The 21,129-nt window shown below is 36.9% G+C and overlaps 2 protein-coding genes and 1 non-coding gene across 3 annotated transcripts; 1 reads left to right on the top strand and 2 right to left on the bottom strand.

Moving 5' to 3' along the window:
• Nucleotides 1-6,258: 6,258 nt before the first annotated feature.
• On the top strand, nt 6,259-7,083 carry LOC116296180 (adenosine receptor A2b-like). The gene has a single exon (XM_031704156.2). It carries the CDS (start codon nt 6,259-6,261, stop codon nt 7,081-7,083), a length of 825 nt encoding a protein of 274 aa, XP_031560016.2.
• Nucleotides 7,084-9,764: 2,681 nt separating this feature from the next.
• On the bottom strand, nt 9,765-14,028 carry LOC116296174 (uncharacterized). The gene is made up of 7 exons (XR_016118835.1): nt 13,424-14,028; nt 12,893-13,010; nt 11,919-12,032; nt 11,739-11,852; nt 11,547-11,672; nt 11,235-11,466; nt 9,765-10,596 (listed from the first exon to the last, which is right to left on the bottom strand). It is a non-coding gene; the product is annotated as an uncharacterized LOC116296174 (transcript).
• Nucleotides 14,029-15,494: 1,466 nt separating this feature from the next.
• LOC148904621 (uncharacterized) lies at nt 15,495-19,166 on the bottom strand. Its single transcript, XM_089024853.1, has 5 exons — nt 18,729-19,166; nt 17,824-17,935; nt 17,049-17,162; nt 16,515-16,749; nt 15,495-16,074 (listed from the first exon to the last, which is right to left on the bottom strand). Exons 1-5 carry the CDS (start codon nt 19,104-19,106, stop codon nt 15,675-15,677), a joined length of 1,239 nt encoding a protein of 412 aa, XP_088880979.1. The 5' UTR covers nt 19,107-19,166; the 3' UTR covers nt 15,495-15,674.
• Nucleotides 19,167-21,129: the final 1,963 nt, after the last annotated feature.

A 21,129-nucleotide genomic window follows, 5' to 3' on the forward strand; every position in this document is an offset into this window, starting at 1 on the left:
TATAAAAGACCTGTTGTATTCTATGTACATAAGATATTTTGACGTAATGAGGCTTTAAAAAGCCCGAACAAAATCAAATATGAGATTGAAGGGGTTTTATCAAACCCGTCAATCTGTATGAACGTGGCAAGGATTTGCCTAAATGTTTTAAAATATAAACTTCATGTGGAAAAGTGATATAAATGTGACACCTTACATGGTGAATCAATAACGTTAGTCAACAACTGTCAGCAAGTTTCAAGGATACGATGGTAACCCATTAGTGGAATTGGAAATCTGATCCCAGATCGTATTGATTACAGAAGAAGTGTTATAGTGACGTAGCGAGAGCTCCAAAACTAGAAATGGGGCAATGGGGGAAGGGGGGTAACTTGAAACCTTCAAAACTTTAAAAAGGGACCTATGATCCTTCTTTGCCTTGTACACCCATTTCAAAAAAAAAAAAAAAAAAAAAAGCTGTCATTGCCAAAGGGGATGGGCGATAGATCATTCCTAGACGGAAAGGGTTTCGTCGACTACAATTAAACAACATATTGAATCAGTCTCAACACTAAGGTCCATGCTCTTGACGAGAATAAGATGTAGAAATAAAAGTATTTCGATCTATTGTTAGATCTTGGAATGACCCGTTATCTCCTATTGCCCTTCGCCTATCGCTTGTTGCCTATCGCCTTTGGTGATGACAACGTGTATTGAAATAGGTGTATGTCATCCCGTCGTGGAAGCGGCAAAATCGTATTTCTTCACCAACATTTTCGTCTTTTCATGTTAACAAACAACGAATAATCAGAGTGCTTAAAATAGAATACGAATAAAGAATGTCTGTTTCTCGTAGCAACCACCATCACGTAATGGCCGCCATGACGGGAGACAGGAATAATTCAATCTGGTCTAATCTGATTTATACTGAAGAATTTAGTATCCCAGACGAAAACCTTTTATTGGTGTGCCTCCTTTGAGATCGAAACAACAGTTAATATCGCGTCAGGGAATCCACGAAAATAGAGAGTTTTAGATTTACGTTCACGGCAAACGTGAAACGTCAGTTGACCAGTAAAAAATTCTTTTAAATTACTAAAAAAGAATTGCAAAAAAGTCCAAGTAGTAGAAAACAAAAGAATATTTGCGCTTGGTGAGAAGGTTTGTAAAAGGTAAAGTAAAGTAAATTCTCTAATAGCGGCATGAACGAGAGTGGCGTAAATAGTGGATATAGTCAGGTATGGCATGTGGAACCTCGGCCAAAAATGAGCCCCTTAGCACAAGTAATGGCTGTAAATATATACGGCGTTTTTTTTGTTTTGTTTGGTTTTGTTTTGTTTGTGTTTTTTTTTTGACACATTTCCTTTATCTGTTTATACATGCAGTATAGAGATACTGCTGAACGTGCGGTACTGTCTTACAGCAAGTTTTTAAAGTGCACGTATACATAGATAGTGTCACAAATATGATTGAAAACGTAATTATTAGTGCAATTCTTAATATGAAAAATCTGTCTAAAGGTGTACACATAGTGGCACTAAATGACTGAAAATATAAATTTGTGCAATTCTTGATATTGAAAAATCTGTCTAAAAGTATGATGTAACTGCGATCTAGAGGTCAGATAAGACCATTGTGAGACTAATTAAAAAGACGTTATCGCACCACTCGTCATTCTTAACTATACCAGCTAAGTGATGAATTTTATTTCGGCCAATCACAGCGCGTTAAGCTGTTTTGCTGCCGGCCCTCGGTCCCAGGATATTGTATCCCAACTTTTACGTATTTTTCTGGTTTTTTTTTTTTTTTTTTTTTTTTTTTTTTTTTTTTTTTTTTTTGACTAAAATATAATATACACGTGCCTACAAGAAGCATTAATATGGAAAGATAAGATAAAAACAATTTCACTTTTCTGCCATGTTTGCTTCGTACTTTTAAGCTCTTTCAATGCTTAGGGCCGGTCATTTTGTACACTCATGCTTTGCGCGCCGCGTTCACCGCTCAGCTGGTAAGTTGTTTGATTGATATATACCTCTTAAGACAAAGATTTCCATCTATTTGTAAAAGAACCAAGATAACACTGTATATTGGTTGATTTTTTAAATCAAGCATAACGTTTCCGCTATGTTTTTAGAATTCTTTTTCTGTAGCGGACAAGTATGCTTAACTTAAGCAGGCGTGGATTGCATTTGAAAAGATGAGATAGCCTGGAAGCTAGTCTAATGTATATTGGAATATTAATAGACCTTTTTACCTTGGTTGTTTATTGCCCTATTAAAGACCATGTGATGCCACTTTTGGGAGTTGAATAGTTCTTTCATGTGTTAATATGTTTTAACATTTTTATCATAAAAGAATTCTCAGGAGAAGGCCACGTGATCCGGGGCAATTTGCATACGCAGTTTTAGTTAAAGAGGTCCATTGCTTGCCAATATGAGCAATGAAACTAACAGCTTTTTCAAGAGAAAATTTAGTTAATTTTCGGGAAAAAGGAATCACTCATTTAAAAAATAAATAAATGAATAGACTTTGTTAAAATTTTGTAGACTTTATGCTAAGGTTTTTTTGTAAATATATAGCATAGAATCAATACCAGCAATAGGTCATTCAAAATTTTGACTATGGGGGAGGTCCTGTGCAAAGGTTGTGGCGAAGAATATACGGAGTAATTATGAAACCGCTCCCAGTCCTATGTGGTGGTTTCTCTCTTGGAACAGAAGAATAACTTTCTACCCAACCTCAACGGCGTGGAGCAACCTCCCACATTAACACGAATACCACTGTACACACTGTGGACTAGCATTATTTTCTCTGTATATCTCCTATTTAGGTTTATTTCAAGTACTTAGAATACATTACCATTACAATATATAAGCTTATTCTTAAACTCATTAAGGTCAGTCAATTTGTAATTTCCGCAGTTGATAAATTATTCTATAATGTAATTCCTATATTCAAAAAAGCATTTTTTTTTTCTCCAATGGCGCAAAGAGCACATATTGTGAGGTTGTATGAGCTTATCGTACACGTTATAGAAGCCATGAAGTCTAGTTATTCTTGTCATTGTGCTGGCAAACACAAAGTCTTAAATCCAGAGTTGAAAGAATGAGAAAATGAAAGGCTGATAAAGGATTCCTATAAATGAATTTCAAAAGGCAATAGTCTAACATATTATTATTGATTGTGCACTGGATTTTCACTGATTTAATTGAAGGAAGCAGAGAAGGCGATATGAAATCGGGTGCCACTAATTTTGCTTAATGGATCGTCCTTAATTTAAGCTTTTTTTATGATTCTTTGAGGAACTGGTTTAAGATTTTTTTTTTTTTTTTAAATATTTTCTCCTTTCTTTTTCTTCCTTCTTCCTTCCTTCTTTCTTCATTCTTTATTTCAAATAGATATGTTTTCAGTTCAGAATCAATCCCACGCAACAATTAAATGTCAGATCGAATAATCTTAGTGTTATGCCACTCAATGCCAAATCGTAGTCCAGACAAAGTAAATATTAAAGTGGATCATTGATCTGCACTATCGTCATATAGAATAATCGTCATGTTCAACAAAAATTGACATCAAATATTTTCAAAAAGAATATATTCAGTCATTTCAGAGAATACGAGAATGAGAATGTTTTTGTACATGTGTTACTTGGGGAAGCTACCCATTTGAATATGACCCATAAACTCTTGAAAGCCTCCTTTGCGTTGGCTATAACACCTTCTTCTTCCTCGCGATAGTACTTTATCGCCCCGAAAAAACATGACCTTGATTCGTTTGGTAAAAAAAGGGATGATTGCACCAAGAAAGCGTGGAAAGGTCACCCTTCATCCAAATCAGTAGATTCGTCTGTATTTATCGCGCAATATCTCACTTGATTGAACAGCATTGTCAGGAGCCGATGACCAATCTCACTTCAAACCAAACCTTGACCTCAAGATCAGTTTGTCTGCCATTGAAAACTTCCATCATTCAGGTCCAACGTGAGACTTTTACAAAAACTTTGTTTTTGTCTTTGTCGTCATTAATGTTCTTGTTGCATTCATGGCAGCTATCAGTAGTCTTTTAATTGTTTACACAATTTCCAAGACACCGTCTCTTCGGACCCCTTCTAATATCCTAATCCTTGCGCTTGCAATTTCTGATCTCGGAGGAAGTATCTTTTCGCAGTCTTTATACTGTGCTCTAAGGTTATCAGAGCTCAAAAAGAACGTTTCCTTGTTCTGTTCCGCTGGAAAAGTTCACATGTTGAGCGTATGGTGCCTTTGGACCGATCTCCTTTTTCACCCTGACAACTCTCACTGCCGATCGATTCCTGGCTGCATTTTTGCACCTGCGATACGAAGAACTTGTAACTTCGAGTCGGTATGGAATACTTTTGGTTGGTATTTGTTTGTTTGTTTGGTTTTTGTTTTCGTTATTGTTTCGATCTTAAGGATACTTGCTGTCAGTCATGGGATTCACATTGTAGCTATTTCAATATTATTTTTTTCATTGATGGCTGATGTATTTTTCCTGGTAATAATCTTTCGAGCCGTCCGCAGACACTCATTGCATATGCAAACCCAACGGCAATCAGCACAACAGTCTATAGACAGGCCCAGATACAAGAAATCTGTCAATACTATGTACTATGTGATTGGTACTTTCGCACTTTGCTATTTCCCATTCCTTGGAGTTATGATTGCACAAGTTATCGTCAGAAAACTGACCGACGAGATGCTGTGCTTGTATGTGATCACCGAGTCTCTGGTTATGACCAACGGCTTGTTGAGCCCCATTATTTACTTTTCGAAGAGAAAAGAACTGCGAAGTGCATTGTTTAATAACGTACGCAATATTTGGACACATAAAAATGATTAAACATTAAACTACACTGTTTTGCTGCGAAGCAGTAATGTCTGAGGGGGAATGGGAGGTGGCATTTGTAGCCCCTTCCCATTTATAAATATATTTTTCCCTCATTCACTGACTCTGATGAGTACTATGATTCAACATTGCATTTTCTAAGAAAGCTATTTTATTCTTTTTTCGTTGTTCCAGCTTTTGCATTTCTTTCTAATAGTCTCAAAAATGTATTAGTAATTTAACCTGTGTATGTATTATCTGTATGTATTATCGTGTATGTACTGATTTTCCAAAATAGTTTAATGAACACGTCATCTGTCATTCTCTGGCACTATAACATAACAATAATGCATTATGCACAAAATAGTGGTAAGTGATCCTAGAACTGTAATCGATTTTAAACGCACAAATGGTTTCTAAATAATAGAATATTTCGTCACTGACAGATTCACGCTCCCTTAGATAATGAAATTATAGATAATAACTGAGAAAAGAAAAGAAAGAATAGTGACAGGTGAATATAACGTGCGCATGCGCACGCTCGTTTGTCTATTTGTGCAGCTCACAGAGATAATACTATTTGAACAAAATTGTCTATCAGAGTATTCTATCGCTACTGCCTTCTGAAAAAATATCAGGGATGCCATCCCATACGAAGTGTTTAGTCTTGTTTCGCCGGCTACATGACCTCAAAACATACCATATTCTTCATCTTCCTGGCGAATAAATAGCAAAAATCTACTTAAGGTATTTATTAAAAATATATTTCTTGCAAGAAAAAATGCATTTTTCAAGAATGAATCTGAAAAATACTTGATATTTTTCGACAAGAAGTCGTTTTTTTTTTTGAGGTCATGAAGTCGGCAAAACAAGACGTAACAAATCGTAGCGTAAAAGATACGATATTTTTTACTCTTCCTGGCGAGTTAATAGCAAAAATCTACTTTAGATATCTACTAAGAATATATTTCTTGCAAGAAAAGGGGATTTTTATAGTTATTTAGTGCGCTAACTTACCTTTTATCAACGAAAAAACTACCCGAATCCGCAATCTTTTTTTTTACTACATTCTCGAATAGCTAAAATCCTGTAGAATGCCAGCTACAATGGCCGATTTCATCACGTGACCTCTTAGTGCAAGTCGCCTATTGAATGACTTATTTTTTTCAACTGTCCTTGTAAGAGTAAGAGTCTCTGAAAGAAACTTCCCTTTTGTCGAGTTTACCACGGTAGCATACGTCAAACGACAAGCTACTAAAGGATACATATTAACTAAACCTTAGTATTAGTACCTTCAAAGCAATCATGAACAACTCGACGTTTCTTGCGAAAAGCAAGACGTTTTGCCAGCCCGTAAGGATTTATTTTCGCATTTTATCTTACGATAACCATTATTACTCGTATTTGCACGGCCTCATCGTGTTCAACTCAATCATGGCGTTTGTAGCAGGCGTCAATAACGTTCTAGTCATTTGTACCATCGCTAGAACGCCATCTCTACGTAAACCTGCCAATATCCTAATCCTTGGTCTGGCCTTATCTGACCTTGGTAGCAGTCTTCTGGCCCAGCCTTCTTATTGCTTCTTTTTGTTCGCGGATATTCAACATGACGTCCATCGCTTTTGCCAGTCTGGAAAGGTATACGCGTGGAGTGTGTGGATGTTCACGCCCGTATCATTTGCGACTTTAATCTCCGTTACTGCTGATCGTTTTCTAGCTGTAGAACTACACTTGCGATATCAAGAGCTGGTCACCACAAAGCGCTATGGCATAGTTCTTATACTTATTTGGGCAATCGGTTTAGTAATTTCCGTGTCTACCATAATCTTTGTCTTCAAGACGTTCCCCTTGGTTATCACTGGATCGGTTATCATTGGTACCTTAATTTGTGCTAACTCCTTTTTCTTATTTAAAATTTCTCGAGTGATCCGGCGACACTCATTGCAGATCCAAGCCCAACAGCAATCAGTACAACAGTCTATAGACATGCCCAGATACAAGAAATCCGTCAACACCATGTACTATGTGATTGGTGTATTTCTCTTTTGTCATATTCCTTTAATCATCACGATGGTCGTACATTCGATTTTTAGAAAGGACACCAAAGTTACCCGCTACATGTATACCTTTTCAGAATCTCTTGCGCTCGCCAACGGAGTCTTAAATCCAGTTCTATATTTCTGGAGAATTGAAGAGCTGCGAAAGGCTGCATACAACCTATTGAAGAAGATGTGGAAGTGCGATACTGAAAGCGTTTAATATTACCGTAAATGTTTTTAAATTATCAGCCGCGTGCATTCCCGATATGTTTCGCAAAGATCTTTTAGGAGAACTCAGACTAACATCATATTCGACAAGAAATTAAACGTAGCAAGTACGAAGAGAATGGTTAGGGAAAATGCATTATATCGATTCCAGAACTGCAAAATTGTAAAAATGTTTTCCTTTTTAAAATACATCTAAACACTTGGGATGCTGTGATAACACTTGAGAAAGGGGAAACAGTTCTGCTAAGTGTTTTCCTACGCAGAACAGAGAGAAGTGTTAGGAGAGGCACAACGCGTAGCGGAGTGCTTCTCTAACACTTTCCAAACGTTATGCAAATCCTCAAGTGCTTTATAGCTTCAAATAAACATCACACCAAGCAAGTTCCTTTCTCTTTCTTTTTTAAAATACGAATAACAAAAATCATTACCTTTACATGATTCATCTGTGTTGGGATGTAAAAGTTAATAAAGCCGATTTTGAACTTTTAATCACAACACAACGATAATTTTTTACCTATAATAATAAGAACTATAGAATCAGTGTTTTCGAAACTTTTGATCGAAAAATTATAGCGAAAGAATCGTTATATTTTGATAAAGTTCAATATCTTTATAAATACTATCTTTAGATTGGATGAGCTAGAATGAATACATCATCTGTCATTCAACTTGACAGCATTATCAGTTTTCTTAGCCAGTGAAAAAGACATCAACATGTCAAGCACTGGCAAGACAAAGTAGTGTGGCTACGCCTTGTAAATCTGCATAGTAGTACAGTACTTTGAAAATGTGATGACGAAATTTATCGTAAATAAGAGGACAGACACATAAAAAACTGAAAAAGCGCGCTCTCCTTGACGTCAGCTTTATCTGTCTATTCTCTTATTGATGATAAAAAATAGCCAATCAGCGCGAGAGAAATTTGTAAGTTATTGTAACAAGAATTTCAAGTTTCCCTCAAGAGGTTCAACACACTTATTTTAAGACATCATCTCAGTGAAACTACACGTCAATAATAAGAGCAATATTTTTATCCGCTACCACGGCAGCTGTCTCGCAAAGATCAGGAAATATATAACAACGTACTCTGGTCATCCCACCTTCATGCCTCTAGTTATTGAAAATATTCATTCGAAATTAAGAATTTTATTTCAAATTTCAGAATTCAAGCCGGCTATCTTGAGTGTCCATCCAACAATCGGGTAGTTTTCCCAATGGAATACAGAATGTCTAACCAACAAACTCGATTAATTTCATGAGATATTTTGGCAGCTATGGATTTTTTCCTTTAAAATGCACCTTTATAATGCATTGATCCTAAGACAGACATTTAAAATTTTCAGCAATCCGGCGGTGTCTGTTCCATGCTGTATAGCAAAAACACATCTTATTTTGTTAAGAAATTAGGAAGAATAGCATGCTGGAAATGAGAACACTCACTATGGGCAAACATAACTAGCGAAGGCGCAACAACTAGCTACAGAAATGTTATGAAAAGATACAAGATATTAATGGGATTACTGATTTTAGATTTATAAGATCTGGAAAAGTAAGATCAATTTAGGAGAAACTTTTGTGTACTCCGGATATAAGGAAGAACACCAGAGAGGAGTTGCACTGAATTGTGATGACACCAGAGGTGGAAAGAGGTTTATATAAATGGGAAAGACTCTATTGTTGTGCCACCTGTCTTGGCTGCCATCACGTGTTGGTGCAAAGCCTCTATAGATTATTTGGGATCCGATAAGGGTCTTTTGGGAAAAGAAGAAATGAAGTAAAAGAATAGATGACTGAAGATCTATACAATTAGAAAGAAAAAATGAGGAAAGGAAGGAGATCAAACAAAAGGTAAACAGCACAAGATCAATAATTAAATAAAAAACAGTGCCAGAAAATTGAAAAAGAAATTAAACGTAAATGCTGTGAAGACAAAAGAGAACATGAACTGATGAGTTGATAAATGAAGCTCGAGGAGGCTGCCAAAAGAGGTGAAAAATGTATACTATATTAAATTACAAATTTTTGTTTGCAAAATTGCAAAATACAAAGGTAGAAACAGTGTTTTAAAAGCATTTGGTAAACTCCCAGGAACAGGAAGACTCTTTTGATGTCCAACAGCTTGTGAAATCTCATTATCTGCTGCTTGAGGAAACGAGATTTGCGAATGGCCTCCGTTTCGTTGCTGCGTAGAATGTGCAACTCAGATTTAAACAGCTGAGAATTCAAAAAAATCATTGCGATTCCATATTCTTTTTTAACAACTTCGACGTCAACTCAAATGTATCCTTTTGCAGTGTAGCCAAGCCCCCTTATAAGAAATTAACCAATCACAGCGTTCATTAAAAACGGAAACCAATAAAGAGAGAGATAGAGAGAGTAGAATTGTAGCATATAAATTGATCTTAGCCAATCAAAAAGCTTTCATTCCTGCGGATCTATTTATCTGAGTGTTCGAAATGTTATCAAATCTGGACTTCGTTTCTTGCTACTGACTGGCTATATTGAGAAGTCCGAATTTTTAGTAATCGTCAGTCATCTATGCTAAATGTCCGCAAGATAATTTGGGGAATGAGATGGTGAAGTCAAATATACCGTAGGACTCCTCAGGAATCGCATTTTTTTAGTGACTAGAAGTCCATTACTTATGAAATACAATTCGCAATTCGAGTTTTACAGACATTAACGTACTAGATTCCCAAGAAACTAACAAAAAAGTTCTGACAAAATGCTTACTTCCTTGATTATAAATGTTTTCCGAAATAAATTCGCATGCTAGTCCCTTGGGATCATTTTTAACAGCCGAGGGTTTGTGAAGGTAAATTAATTAAACGAACCTTGCAACAAATACAATATTTGTATTTACTTTGAACAAGGCTTAATGCTATCTGGCATGTCCTCAAACTCAGTTCCCTAATCAAATGCACCATGAGATCGTTACATACCCTTCTTCATTTTAACTTCAAAAAGTAAGGGGGATAAAAATAAAAGCCAAACAAAAAATTCAAATCATGCGGTTAAAATATAAGTTGTGTATATAAGTTTAAATATAAGTTGTTCACATGTGATCAAGCAAGTGAATCAAGCCTACTTGTCATAGCTTTTCAACTAGGCTGGACAAGTAGCCGGACACGTCTTGCTTAGCTCTCCACCCAAAGGGTTTGAAATAATTGTTGACCATGACAAAACAGGAGCAGAACTTGAAGACGAGAAGCATTTACTTGAAAGAGTTTTAATTTCACTTGACGTCAGTTCACTGGACCAAATGTTAAGGTCAGCCAGGTAACCAATCATGAGTTTGGAGGAATCGTATCTACCGCCATAGCTACCCTGGTATTGACCAATCACCAGCTTGCCTCCGCTGGGAACTTTCTCGCCAATTTTGAGGCCCATCCCGTAGCCTTTCAAGACGCTATTGAGGTAGAAGTATACTTTGCCTGTGCTGGATCTCCAAGTAATTGCACAGTGTTGCCATGTGTTGTCCCGTCTCAGTCCCGAAGACAGGGACCTAAAAAAGTAATGTTTAACATCAACTTCGTTACATCAAGAATTTAAAAAACCGGACAACCTGAAAAAAACTCAAATTAAGGGAGAGATCCAACACATATATGTGATGCGTGCCATAGGGAGAAATTGCATTCAAGACCTTACAAATACGACTCGGGATCCGGACTGACTGAAATGGGTGTGGAGTTAATAACTTGCTTGTTAGTTCTTGTCTGTGCTTCAACGAGGGCCTTTAATTCTCCGGGTTCTCTGTTCTCCTCTTTCGCAATAGGCAAATGATGTCATTTCACATCATTATATTTCCTATCATTTTATGTCATGTACAACTTGACGTGATGTAATACATTTGTAATTTTATTTCACGTTACGCAGGAAAAGACTAGTCTCCCGAGCAAGAGACTTATGACTAAAGCACTAAACAACTCGACCCCAGATCGGATTGGAATTTAATTTACAAGTGGACTTTTGTAGAGAAAGGAAAACCGGAGTAAGAGGAGAAAAACCTTAGAAGCACTGTAAATAACAAACAAACAACTATACTTGCATACGACGATAGCGACGGACCCAGGAACCGAACCCTGGTACCTGAAGTACCTGTACTTTTCAAAAAATGAGGATCTCTTTGTCTGTAAAACTTACTTTGTTTCTCCCGCGACCGTAATTTCTGCTGTAGCGTCTTCCTTTATACCAATAAACCAGGCTGAAGTGACATTTGTAGTGGCATACGAAAACGGATACAAGATAACCGTTGGGTGAGATACTTTTATCCAAAACGACACGGTAAAACTACCCAGCTCAGCAGACAGCGCGCTATCTATTACAATGGAGTTGGACGTCGATGTAGATGGAAAATGAAGCTCACAGTTTGAACCTGAAAAATAAGAAAAATTGATCTGCAAAGTGGCTTACGTAACTTAAGTATCCACGTTTTTTTGAACGGCCGCTACATACTTGAAGATAACAATGTTTCACATCTCGTTCCACTGTATGCTCCAGTACATGTACACGAGTAGCCATTGACCTGATCTGTACATGTTCCACCGCTTTGACATGGATTACTAGAACACTCGTTGATATCTGTAAATAAATGGCTCCATATTGATCTGCATTCTATTCAATACGCAATTATTACTACAAACTTACGATTTTGACAATTTGCTCCATTGTATCCTGCAGCACATGTACACGAGTAGCCATTGACTTGATCTGTGCATGTTCCACCGTTTTGACATGGATTACTTGAACACTCGTTGATATCTGTAAACAAATGAATCGATATTGATCTGTATTCTATTCAATAGACAGTAATAACTACAAACTTACTATTTTCACAGTTTGCTCCATTGTATCCTGCAGCACATGTACACGAGTAGCCATTGACCTGATCTGTGCATGTTCCACCGTGAAGACATGGATTACTAGAACACTCGTTGATATCTGTAAACAAATGGCTTCATACTGATTTGGAAATTTGGATTTCAATGAAAGACATCCAAGATAAATTTCTCTAAACTTGATATTGTTTTGGATTATCTGTAGTTATCTTTCGTTTTTCATGTAAAATTAACCAGGTATTCAAAACGTAAAAATGTCGGCCATGCAAAACTTTGTCCAAGAATTTTTCAAGAACAAAACTAGTCCCTGGTGTAGTTGGTGGTTGGTTGTGTACATGTGACAAAATTGCTAAGTGTGAGAGTAGTAAGGTCAAAAAACAAAGACTCGTGCAAGGAAAGCGATGTAGTGAATTTCTATTTTATTTTTTTCTTCGTGGTTTTCATTATGGGGAACATTATTTTCATCTCGAAGAAGAAAAAACAATTGAAGATTTTTCAGTTTTATCTAAATTATGCTACCTGTGCCTATTGGGAGCTCCGCTTCTAGGCAGTGTGCCTAAATTAATATTATTCAATTCAATAGACAGTGGAAAGAATGCACATGGGTTTAACTCATAAAAAAAGTGGTAAGTGTGAATTTTTTGCAATCGTTTTAGACGAAAGTTGTCAGTCTTCATGGAGTCATCACGCTGCCGAATTTCATATTCTTTTGTTTTCCACATAAGGACCGGAAAAAGAGCTTTAGAAGCATTTTAATCTTGTTAAAACAGCTGCATGAATGAGTAGAGTTGTCATGGGAATGCTTAGAAAGAGAAGGAGAAACAAAGACCCTCACGACAATTGCCAGAGTACTTATTTCAGGTGACATACATGTAGTTTTGAATGTGTTTCACTTCGTTTACTCTATTTTTTACTTCTGCTATTATTTAATTGATTAAAGATATTTTGAAACATAACATTTACCTTCACAGCGATTCTTACGAAAACCACTTGCACAATGACACTGTACATGTGGTGTCCATTGGATACAATCGATAACACAAGTGCCGCCATTTAGGCAAGTGTCATCATGACATCCAAGCTACAAAATAGAAAATATCATTACAAACTGCAACTGAAAACATCACAATATATATTTGAAAATCTAACCAATAATCTTTCCTTCATACTTTGATCATATAGCGATCTTATTAAAAACCTCAATTAAAAAAAATGGGAGTCGCCATCCCCGTTTTTCATATATCAGTTATCAGTGATTTATCAGGGTTTAATCAATTAGTTGAGCTAGTTAGAAAAACAAACCCTGGTCTAAATTGAGTAGAAATGTTTCTTGTGGCTGGCCTATGAAGTTCCAAAAATTTGTTGGTTTCTCAGTTTTAATTTTTTTAAATGTTCTACGTTTTTCCCTTTCTGGTTTCCAATCAGTGTTTTGTTCCACACATATAAAAAGACTAAAAAGATTTCCACAAGCATCAAACAGTTGAGCAAACTTACCCCAGCTGGTCTGAGTTGAGTGTAGACAAACCCGTCTTTCTTCTCAAATTCTCCTTTCTCTATAGATACACCTGTCTCGTCTTCAACTCCATAGTCATTCAACTCACACTTTCCCATTTCTCTTTTGGATTTCAAAATTGACCGAGACACACCAATCTTCCCTTAGACAGCGAAGACTACACTGAATAAAGGTGGTTTTCTCCAGGGTTTTTCTAACGTGTCCTTTGAGTGCCATGTCTTTCTTGCTGATCAGGGCTCCAGCAGAACGTTCAGTGGGACAAATTACATTAGGTTCGTTATAACAATAGGGAAATGACATAAATGTCACGAACAAAAACATAATTTTAGGAGGTAAGCATAGCCAAAGAAGTCTTATCTACTCGTAGTTACTTTAGGCCTAAGGTGAATCGTTCTTTACTTAAAGGAACGTCAGCAGACTACTAGAATACGGAACCAGTCAAAAGCCTGTAGGATCAAGAATGACAGCTTTGCATGATCATTTTTGCTGGTTCCCTAATGCCGTATCCAAAACATTTTCAAGGTTATAAGGTACTTTTGCTTGTTTGCTATTCAGTAGAGTCTTTCCCAAAGGACCTTTGGCTGAACTGATTCGTTATCAAAGTGATATATCAGCACTTGACTGTTTGTTGCAAATGACACGTCAAACTAGTCTCTGACCGAGGATCAGGCTTAGTGTTTGTTATGATTCACAAGCTCAAAAAGGCGTTGAGAAGACTTTAGAGACAAAGCGTGGAAATTATCAAAAGTTTGAAGCAGTTTCAAATAACAAGTGTATTATTAGAGCAATTTCTTTCCCTTCAAGCTTTTTTCATGGGGCAGCATACAAGGCGTGCGAAGAACCCCTCTCTTTAAATCCCTAAACTAGTCCCTTTTCGCCTTCCCTCACGCACACGATAAATTATGATCGGTACCAATATATGGAGGTTATAAATTGTTAGCATGAGTAGAGCCCAGTCAAAGCTTAATGCTGAAAAAAAGGCTAATGGAATGGTGTTTAGGACTCAGTGGACCATTAGATAATTGACGGGGGGGGGGAGGGGGGGGTTGCAGGAATTTTGGTTGCATGATATTTATTTTTTTGGCTCAACCCTTGCACGTTATTTTTTGCGTACAGTTAGATGTTGCACAATATCTTTTATGAGGTTTAAGTGCTTGCTCAATATTTTTTGGGGGATTTACGCAACCCCCTATCAACTATCTGATGGTCCGTCCCTTACCGTGAAGGAAGTAGTGTACAAAGGTGTGTAGTGCACAGAAGTAGTTTACGGAAGACGGTAAGAATAAGAATAAAACCCTTTGACTTAAAAACACTATAGGCTTTCAAATCGATCTATTTTAAGTGTTATTTTAAAGAAAAGGACAGATAAATAGATGTGATTCTATAGAATTATGATTCATATTTTAAGCATCACTTCATTTTATCAAGGGTACGTAATGGTTTTCTAGTGCTTCATTCATATTTAGTTATCACTGATGGAAATGTCTTGTCAAGTAAACCTTAGAGACAATGAAGTGCCCACTGACAGCGAACAGATTAAACGTTATTCCGAAAATATACTTTCGGGTTGATGTTCAAACGAGAAAAGCAGAAAAATGCGTAACAACCCAATGAACGAACACTATATTTCGGTTTAATCAGTCTAAACCATCATCAGGCGAAATGATATCATTGCATATACACGCATAACTACGCTGCTCTGTTTGTTAAAATGTTAGCAAACAAAGTGTAAAATGTAAAGCCTAATCTTTTTATCGGGGAAAAAAATGGACACCATTGATAAGCATTCCGTTTGTTAGCACCAAATTTGCATCAGACTTTTGGATCTTTGTTGGCTCAAGAACATTAAAAAACCCAAAACGCGAAATAAACTCTAGAATACGTTCTTTAGTTAACATTCAAGACGCTTGCCAAAACTACAGCTGGGAGCTCTAACATAACCTCATTTCAAATATGGATAGCGTTGCTTAGGGATAAAACGTGTCGCTGGTAGAAGGGATACTCTATTCCCCCTTTGTAACACCTTTTACAATGAAGATAAAATCTAGGACGTGTGATGTAGCCGGCGGGGTTGAACACTATGTAGCGTCAATCACTCAAACCGAGCCAACTTCTTTTAATGGCCACCGTTTTATTCAAATAAGAAGAAGGTAGCAACGACAAAATATTTGGCAGTCTTATTTGTTTAAATGACTCTTAAAAGGCAACAAACAGTGATGGCTAGCAAGGAATCTAAATGGAACAAGTAGCTGGGCACGTCTTGCTAAGCTCTCCACCCAAAGGTTTTGAAATAATAGTTGACCATGGCAAAACAGGAGCAGAACTTGAAGACGAGAAGCATTTACTTGAAAGAGTTTTAATTTCACATGACGTCAGTTCTCTGGACCAAATGTTAAGGTCAGCCAGGTAACCAATCATGAGTTTGGAGGAATCGTATCTACCGCCATAGCTACCCTGGTATTGACCAATCACCAGTATACCTCCGCTGGGAACTTTCTCGCCAATTTTGAGGCCCGTCTCAGAGCCTTTCAGCTTATTATCGCGATAAAATGACACATTGCCTGTACTAGACTTCCATGTGACGGCACAGTGCTGCCACTTATTGTCTCGCTTCACACCTGAAAATAAAACCCTTTAAAAAGGCAACAGGAAGTTATTCGTTATGCAAGAAAAAATCACAGTCCAGATACCCAAGTGCTCTTTAAAAGTTCAAAATGCGTACACAAGAAATTAGTGCAGTCTTGAAGATAATGGTTCTGTTGCTTTTTTAGCCATGATTTAGATCTTTGGCTAACAAAGCTTTTTAAAATTTGTCATCGTCACCGCCTCAAAAGTAAAACCTTGTGCACGCCCACATTCCTCTTTGGAATTTGAAATTGTTTTTGCCCATACGGGATAATAAAAGTGGAGTGCCTGAAAAATGCAATTTCTCGAAGCACACAAGAAACCAGTTAAACATTATTGCATGATCTATGACTGATCTAAAGATGATCCGATGATCGAACCCACGACGAATAAAGGCGGCTCTTAAATCTTAAAAACAGTTTTGAGCTTTTTAAAATCGAAACTTACTTTGTCTCTCCCGCGACGGTAACTTCTGCCATCCCATCGTCCTTGATACCAATAATGAGGGCTGAAATAACGCTCAAAGAAACATACGAAAACGGGTACAGAATAGCCCTCTGGTCTGACACTTTCATCCAAAACGACACGGTAAGAGTATCAAGGTCAGCAGGCAGTGCGCTGCGTATTACAATGGCGTTGAACAACGACAACGAAGAAGGGAAATAAACCTCGCAGTTTAAACCTAAAATTACGTAACATCATGATTAATAAAAGTTTAGATTTTCAATGATGAGTTTTATTAAATTTTATTTAATAACTAAACTTAGCTAGCCATGTTTGCAATAAGCCTTCCTTTATATTTTTTTCCTTTCCTGCCGTTCTCATGACCTTTATTCTCCACCTATCCATTCATCCAAACAACCAACCAACCCACCATCTATCTATGCATTAATACATGCTAGAACACTCGTGGATATCCGAAAAAATGAATCGATATTGATCTGTATTCTATTCAATAGACAGTAATAACTACAAACTTACTATTTTCACAATTTGCTCCATTGTATCCTGCAGCACATGTACACGAGTAGCCATTGACCTGATCTGTGCATGTTCCACCGTGAAGACATGGATTACTAGAACACTCGCTGATATCTGTAAATAAATGGCTCCATATTGATCTGCATTCTATTCAATAGTCGATATTCACTCCAAACTTTCTATTTTCGCACACTAAGAGTTTGTTCACCTCCACAGTTGGCATTGCAGTGAATTGTAAACTATTTTAGAGGACATATTTTCAAAGTGGCTTCTTATTCGTTCCCTAAAACAGTCCCACAATGCACTGCAAAGCCAATTTGACCCAGTTTTTTTCTCAACCTCGGAATGAATAATACATTACTAAGTACTTTTACCGAAATTACAATAAAATTGATGTAGAATTAATATAAGTAAATCAGAACATCTAAAATGTTCAACTACCAACTTTGGATTCGGGTCTGTGAGTCTTCGTGATCAGGCAGCATAATGATAGATTTTGATTTTCCCCCTGATTTTGACATTACAATTACTGCACATGATGGCGGTCACTCCAAATCAGTGAGTAAAATATTCTGCTAAAGAAATTAATGGCAGTCAAACTTAGACATCTTCTTGTCATTTCATTGATGCCACTCCATGCAACCAACTTAGCCATCAAAGCATATCGATAAAAAGAAAAGAAAAGCCTAATATGTGTAACGTACAGCTTTGATGTGAGAGCACTTACATTATCAAAACTGTGATAATAGTTGAATTGATATAAGAAGTAACCCACCTTCGCATCGTTTCCCACGAAAACCACGCGGACAAGAACACTGTGGTTGCCATTTGTTACATTCGACGACACAAGTGCCGCCATTTTTACAGGTGTTGTCATGACAACCAGACTTAAAAAAAGATAAAAGAAAACGGTCTTTGTGATATTTGGTCACTCTTTCGTGAGCCTAATTGAATGGTAACCATATTCAATTTGTTTTTTCAAGCCCTCCCTTTTATTCTCTTTTCATAATATTCATTTTAAAATCATTTGCAAATCATACAATCTGATTGGTTCCCTGCAGTAATGATTTTGTATAAGTACTTAGCATGGCTTGCATTGACATTTGGCATAACACCACGAATGATATTTCGAAATAGCTCGGTAATTTCACGAGCCGTTTTAATTCAGCGAGTGACAAAATCATAGGTTATCGTACGGTGAAGAGTGAAATTAAGGATAAATTTTACGCGTGTTTGTCAGAGCAAAGTAATTTCAACCAGTCACCACGTGATTACCAATTAATATTATAGAGAAAAAATTACGGCAAATAGTTCAGACAGTCATAAATTTATTTGAATCGGTAGGATTTGAGCCTAGTGGTAACAAAAAGATTTAAAAGAATTTTGACGAGTTCAAGATACAAAGACATTAGTACTGCTTTCAGTCATAGATTGAAACGTGCTTTTTCTCAAAAATACGAAAATCAAAAACATGCACTGAGACCATGGAATTGTTCATTGCCGGAACAGAAGAGTAGTCTCGTTTCCCATCCGTGCAATGTTAGCGTTGTTAACTCTTAGTATAATTTTCGCGAACAAATTCCACTCCACTCAGTTCTATTACAATTATTTTTTCTTAACAAAAATAACATCTGCAAATAGTTGCAGCAAAATTAAATTAAAATGGTTGAGCAAACTTACCCCAGCTGGTCTGAGTTGAGTGTAGACAAACCCTTCTTTCTTCTCAAATTCTCCTTTCTCTATTGATACGCTTGTCTCGTCTTCAACTCCATAGTCATTCAACTCACACTTTCCCATTGTCTTTTGGATGTCAAAATTGACCGAGACACACCAATCTTCCCTTAGACAGCGAAGACTACATTGGGTAAAGGTGATTTTCTCAAGTGTTTTTGAAACATGTCCTTTGAGAGCCATTTCTGTCATGCTGATCAGGGCTCCAGCAAAACGTTCAGATGGACAGGTAAATTTTGGTTCGTTTTGACATGTTGTCAGTAGAAAAAATAAACTCAGCAAACACACATGAAGTTTACAAAACGAAGCTAACGATTTCATAAACATTGTAAGTTAATTCGACACTGACAGCCTGACCTTATTTTGTTGCCAAATGACGCCCATGAAATAATATCACAAAGCTATACATCTTTATAAAGGAAGGAAGCTCAGTTTGGAGGTAAACCATTAAGTACTTGGCCAAGTGTGTTTTTATAATGCTCTCTTCCCCTGCAGTAGTGGCTAATGGAACTCTCATTAACGCGGGTGGAAATGACTTCGCTATTATTATAGCTTTTCAAATTTTGCTTTTATAAATAGATCACAGTTGAGTTCTTAAGTCTCATTAAACTTCAGATTGCTTTGCTATTAAATTTGAAGTTGCTGCTGTAAAAGAGGTTTAGGAAAAGTCAATCTAACAACAAAAGGTAATTGGAACTTTAATAGCTGTTTTCTTAATAAGCAGACCTCCACAAAAGTAGAAGAAAAAAGTTCCTATTTTTTGGGTGTTTAATCGATTGAGCTTCAAAATACTAGTAAAATAGTTTCCTTCTTTTTCTTTTTCTTTTCCTTTTTCTTGTTCTTTTTCATATCAAAATTTCTCCCATATAAAATTGTCGTTCGTGTGGCCATCAACTCTATATCCATATTTGGTAAGCTTACCTTATTTGGAAGCGAAATATTTTTTTGGTGATTTTTCCGCTATTGTTGTAAAATGTCGAAAATGTGACTCAAATTAAAACTGCTGGGTTTTTTTTTCAATTTTTTTCTTTTCATTTTCTCTTTTTCTTTGCCTTTTTTTTCTTGAATGGATGTATTTTCATGGATGGTACCGCCAGTTATATACTTTCACTATGAAAATTCGTCCACAAAGCCCTAGGCACGAATGGAATAAGATATGGGAAAAATTCGGCGCGAGGCTTCGCGAGCGACTAGCTTCGATGGTTTTTATGTGACTATGGTCATTCATCGCTGCGGGGAGAGGGGGTGGGGGGAGTTTTTTTCCCTTACTTCTCGTTTCCCGCAAACGAGCTAAAATGTGCAGTTTCTTGAGGCAAAATTAGGTTTAGGTACAGGCTGTAGATATTGCTTAAGACTGGAGTATATTTTGTCGCGTTTTAGTTTATGCAGAAGAATAAGGTCGAAGTTGCCTGTCGTCTACATTCAAGAGGTAGGATGTCCAGTATGAATAATCTGTCAGTATAAGTCATATCGTCCGGATAGTTCAATATAAACTTTGTAGCCCTTCGCTGTACACATTTAAACGTTGAAGTTTTTTTAGTATACGGTGACCAAAGACTTGAATCATATTCGAGCTGAGGTCTCACAATAGCTAAATAAAGATGTAATCTGTAAAATGTATCCGTAATTTCTCTACCACACACGATTATCAAACCAAGACACTTGCTTTGGAGCACATTTCCTCAACATGCTTTGCCCAGGTGAGGTAACGAGTATTATAAACAACCACACATGTCGCTGAACCTGGTCAAACAAATAACTAGCATTTTGAGCGACCTCACACGCCGCTGAACTTTTACCAAATATTAATTAACGAGTATTTCGAGCGACCTCACACGCCGCTGAACTTTACCAAATACCTAACCAACATTTTGAGCGACCTCACTCGCCGCTGAACTTTGGCCAAATGATTGAGTATTTTGAGCGACCTCACTCGCCGTTGAACTTTTCAAATACCTAACTAACATTTCGAGCGACCTCACTCGCCGCTGAACCTGGCCAAATAAATAACTCAAATCATATAAAAATAATTTACCATTTATCTGATGTAGAATCATTACTAAGAATATTGAGGTAGGGTCTATATTTAGATCTTATTAACCGAGCGGGAGGTTTGTACGGGATAATCTTGACCGAGGTCAAGATTATCCCGTACAGACCGACCAAGCTCGGTTGATAAGAGTTTTATTATGTGACCACTTTTCATTGAAAAGGACAAAATGTTTTCGCCGTAAGATTAATATGCGATCGGACCGGTTAATACCGGAGAATCTAGACCAGTCCGCGATAAGATCTATCCAATTAGATTGCTCGATTTGCTAGTGTCCAGGATCTAAGATTCACGGTCATA

This window comes from Actinia tenebrosa, unplaced genomic scaffold (genome assembly GCF_029948245.1).
Source record: "Actinia tenebrosa isolate PJP-AT-01 unplaced genomic scaffold, QUT_ActTen_1.0 PGA_scaffold9__36_contigs__length_13948895, whole genome shotgun sequence".
In the NCBI taxonomy this organism is placed as follows: domain Eukaryota; kingdom Metazoa; phylum Cnidaria; class Anthozoa; order Actiniaria; family Actiniidae; genus Actinia; species Actinia tenebrosa.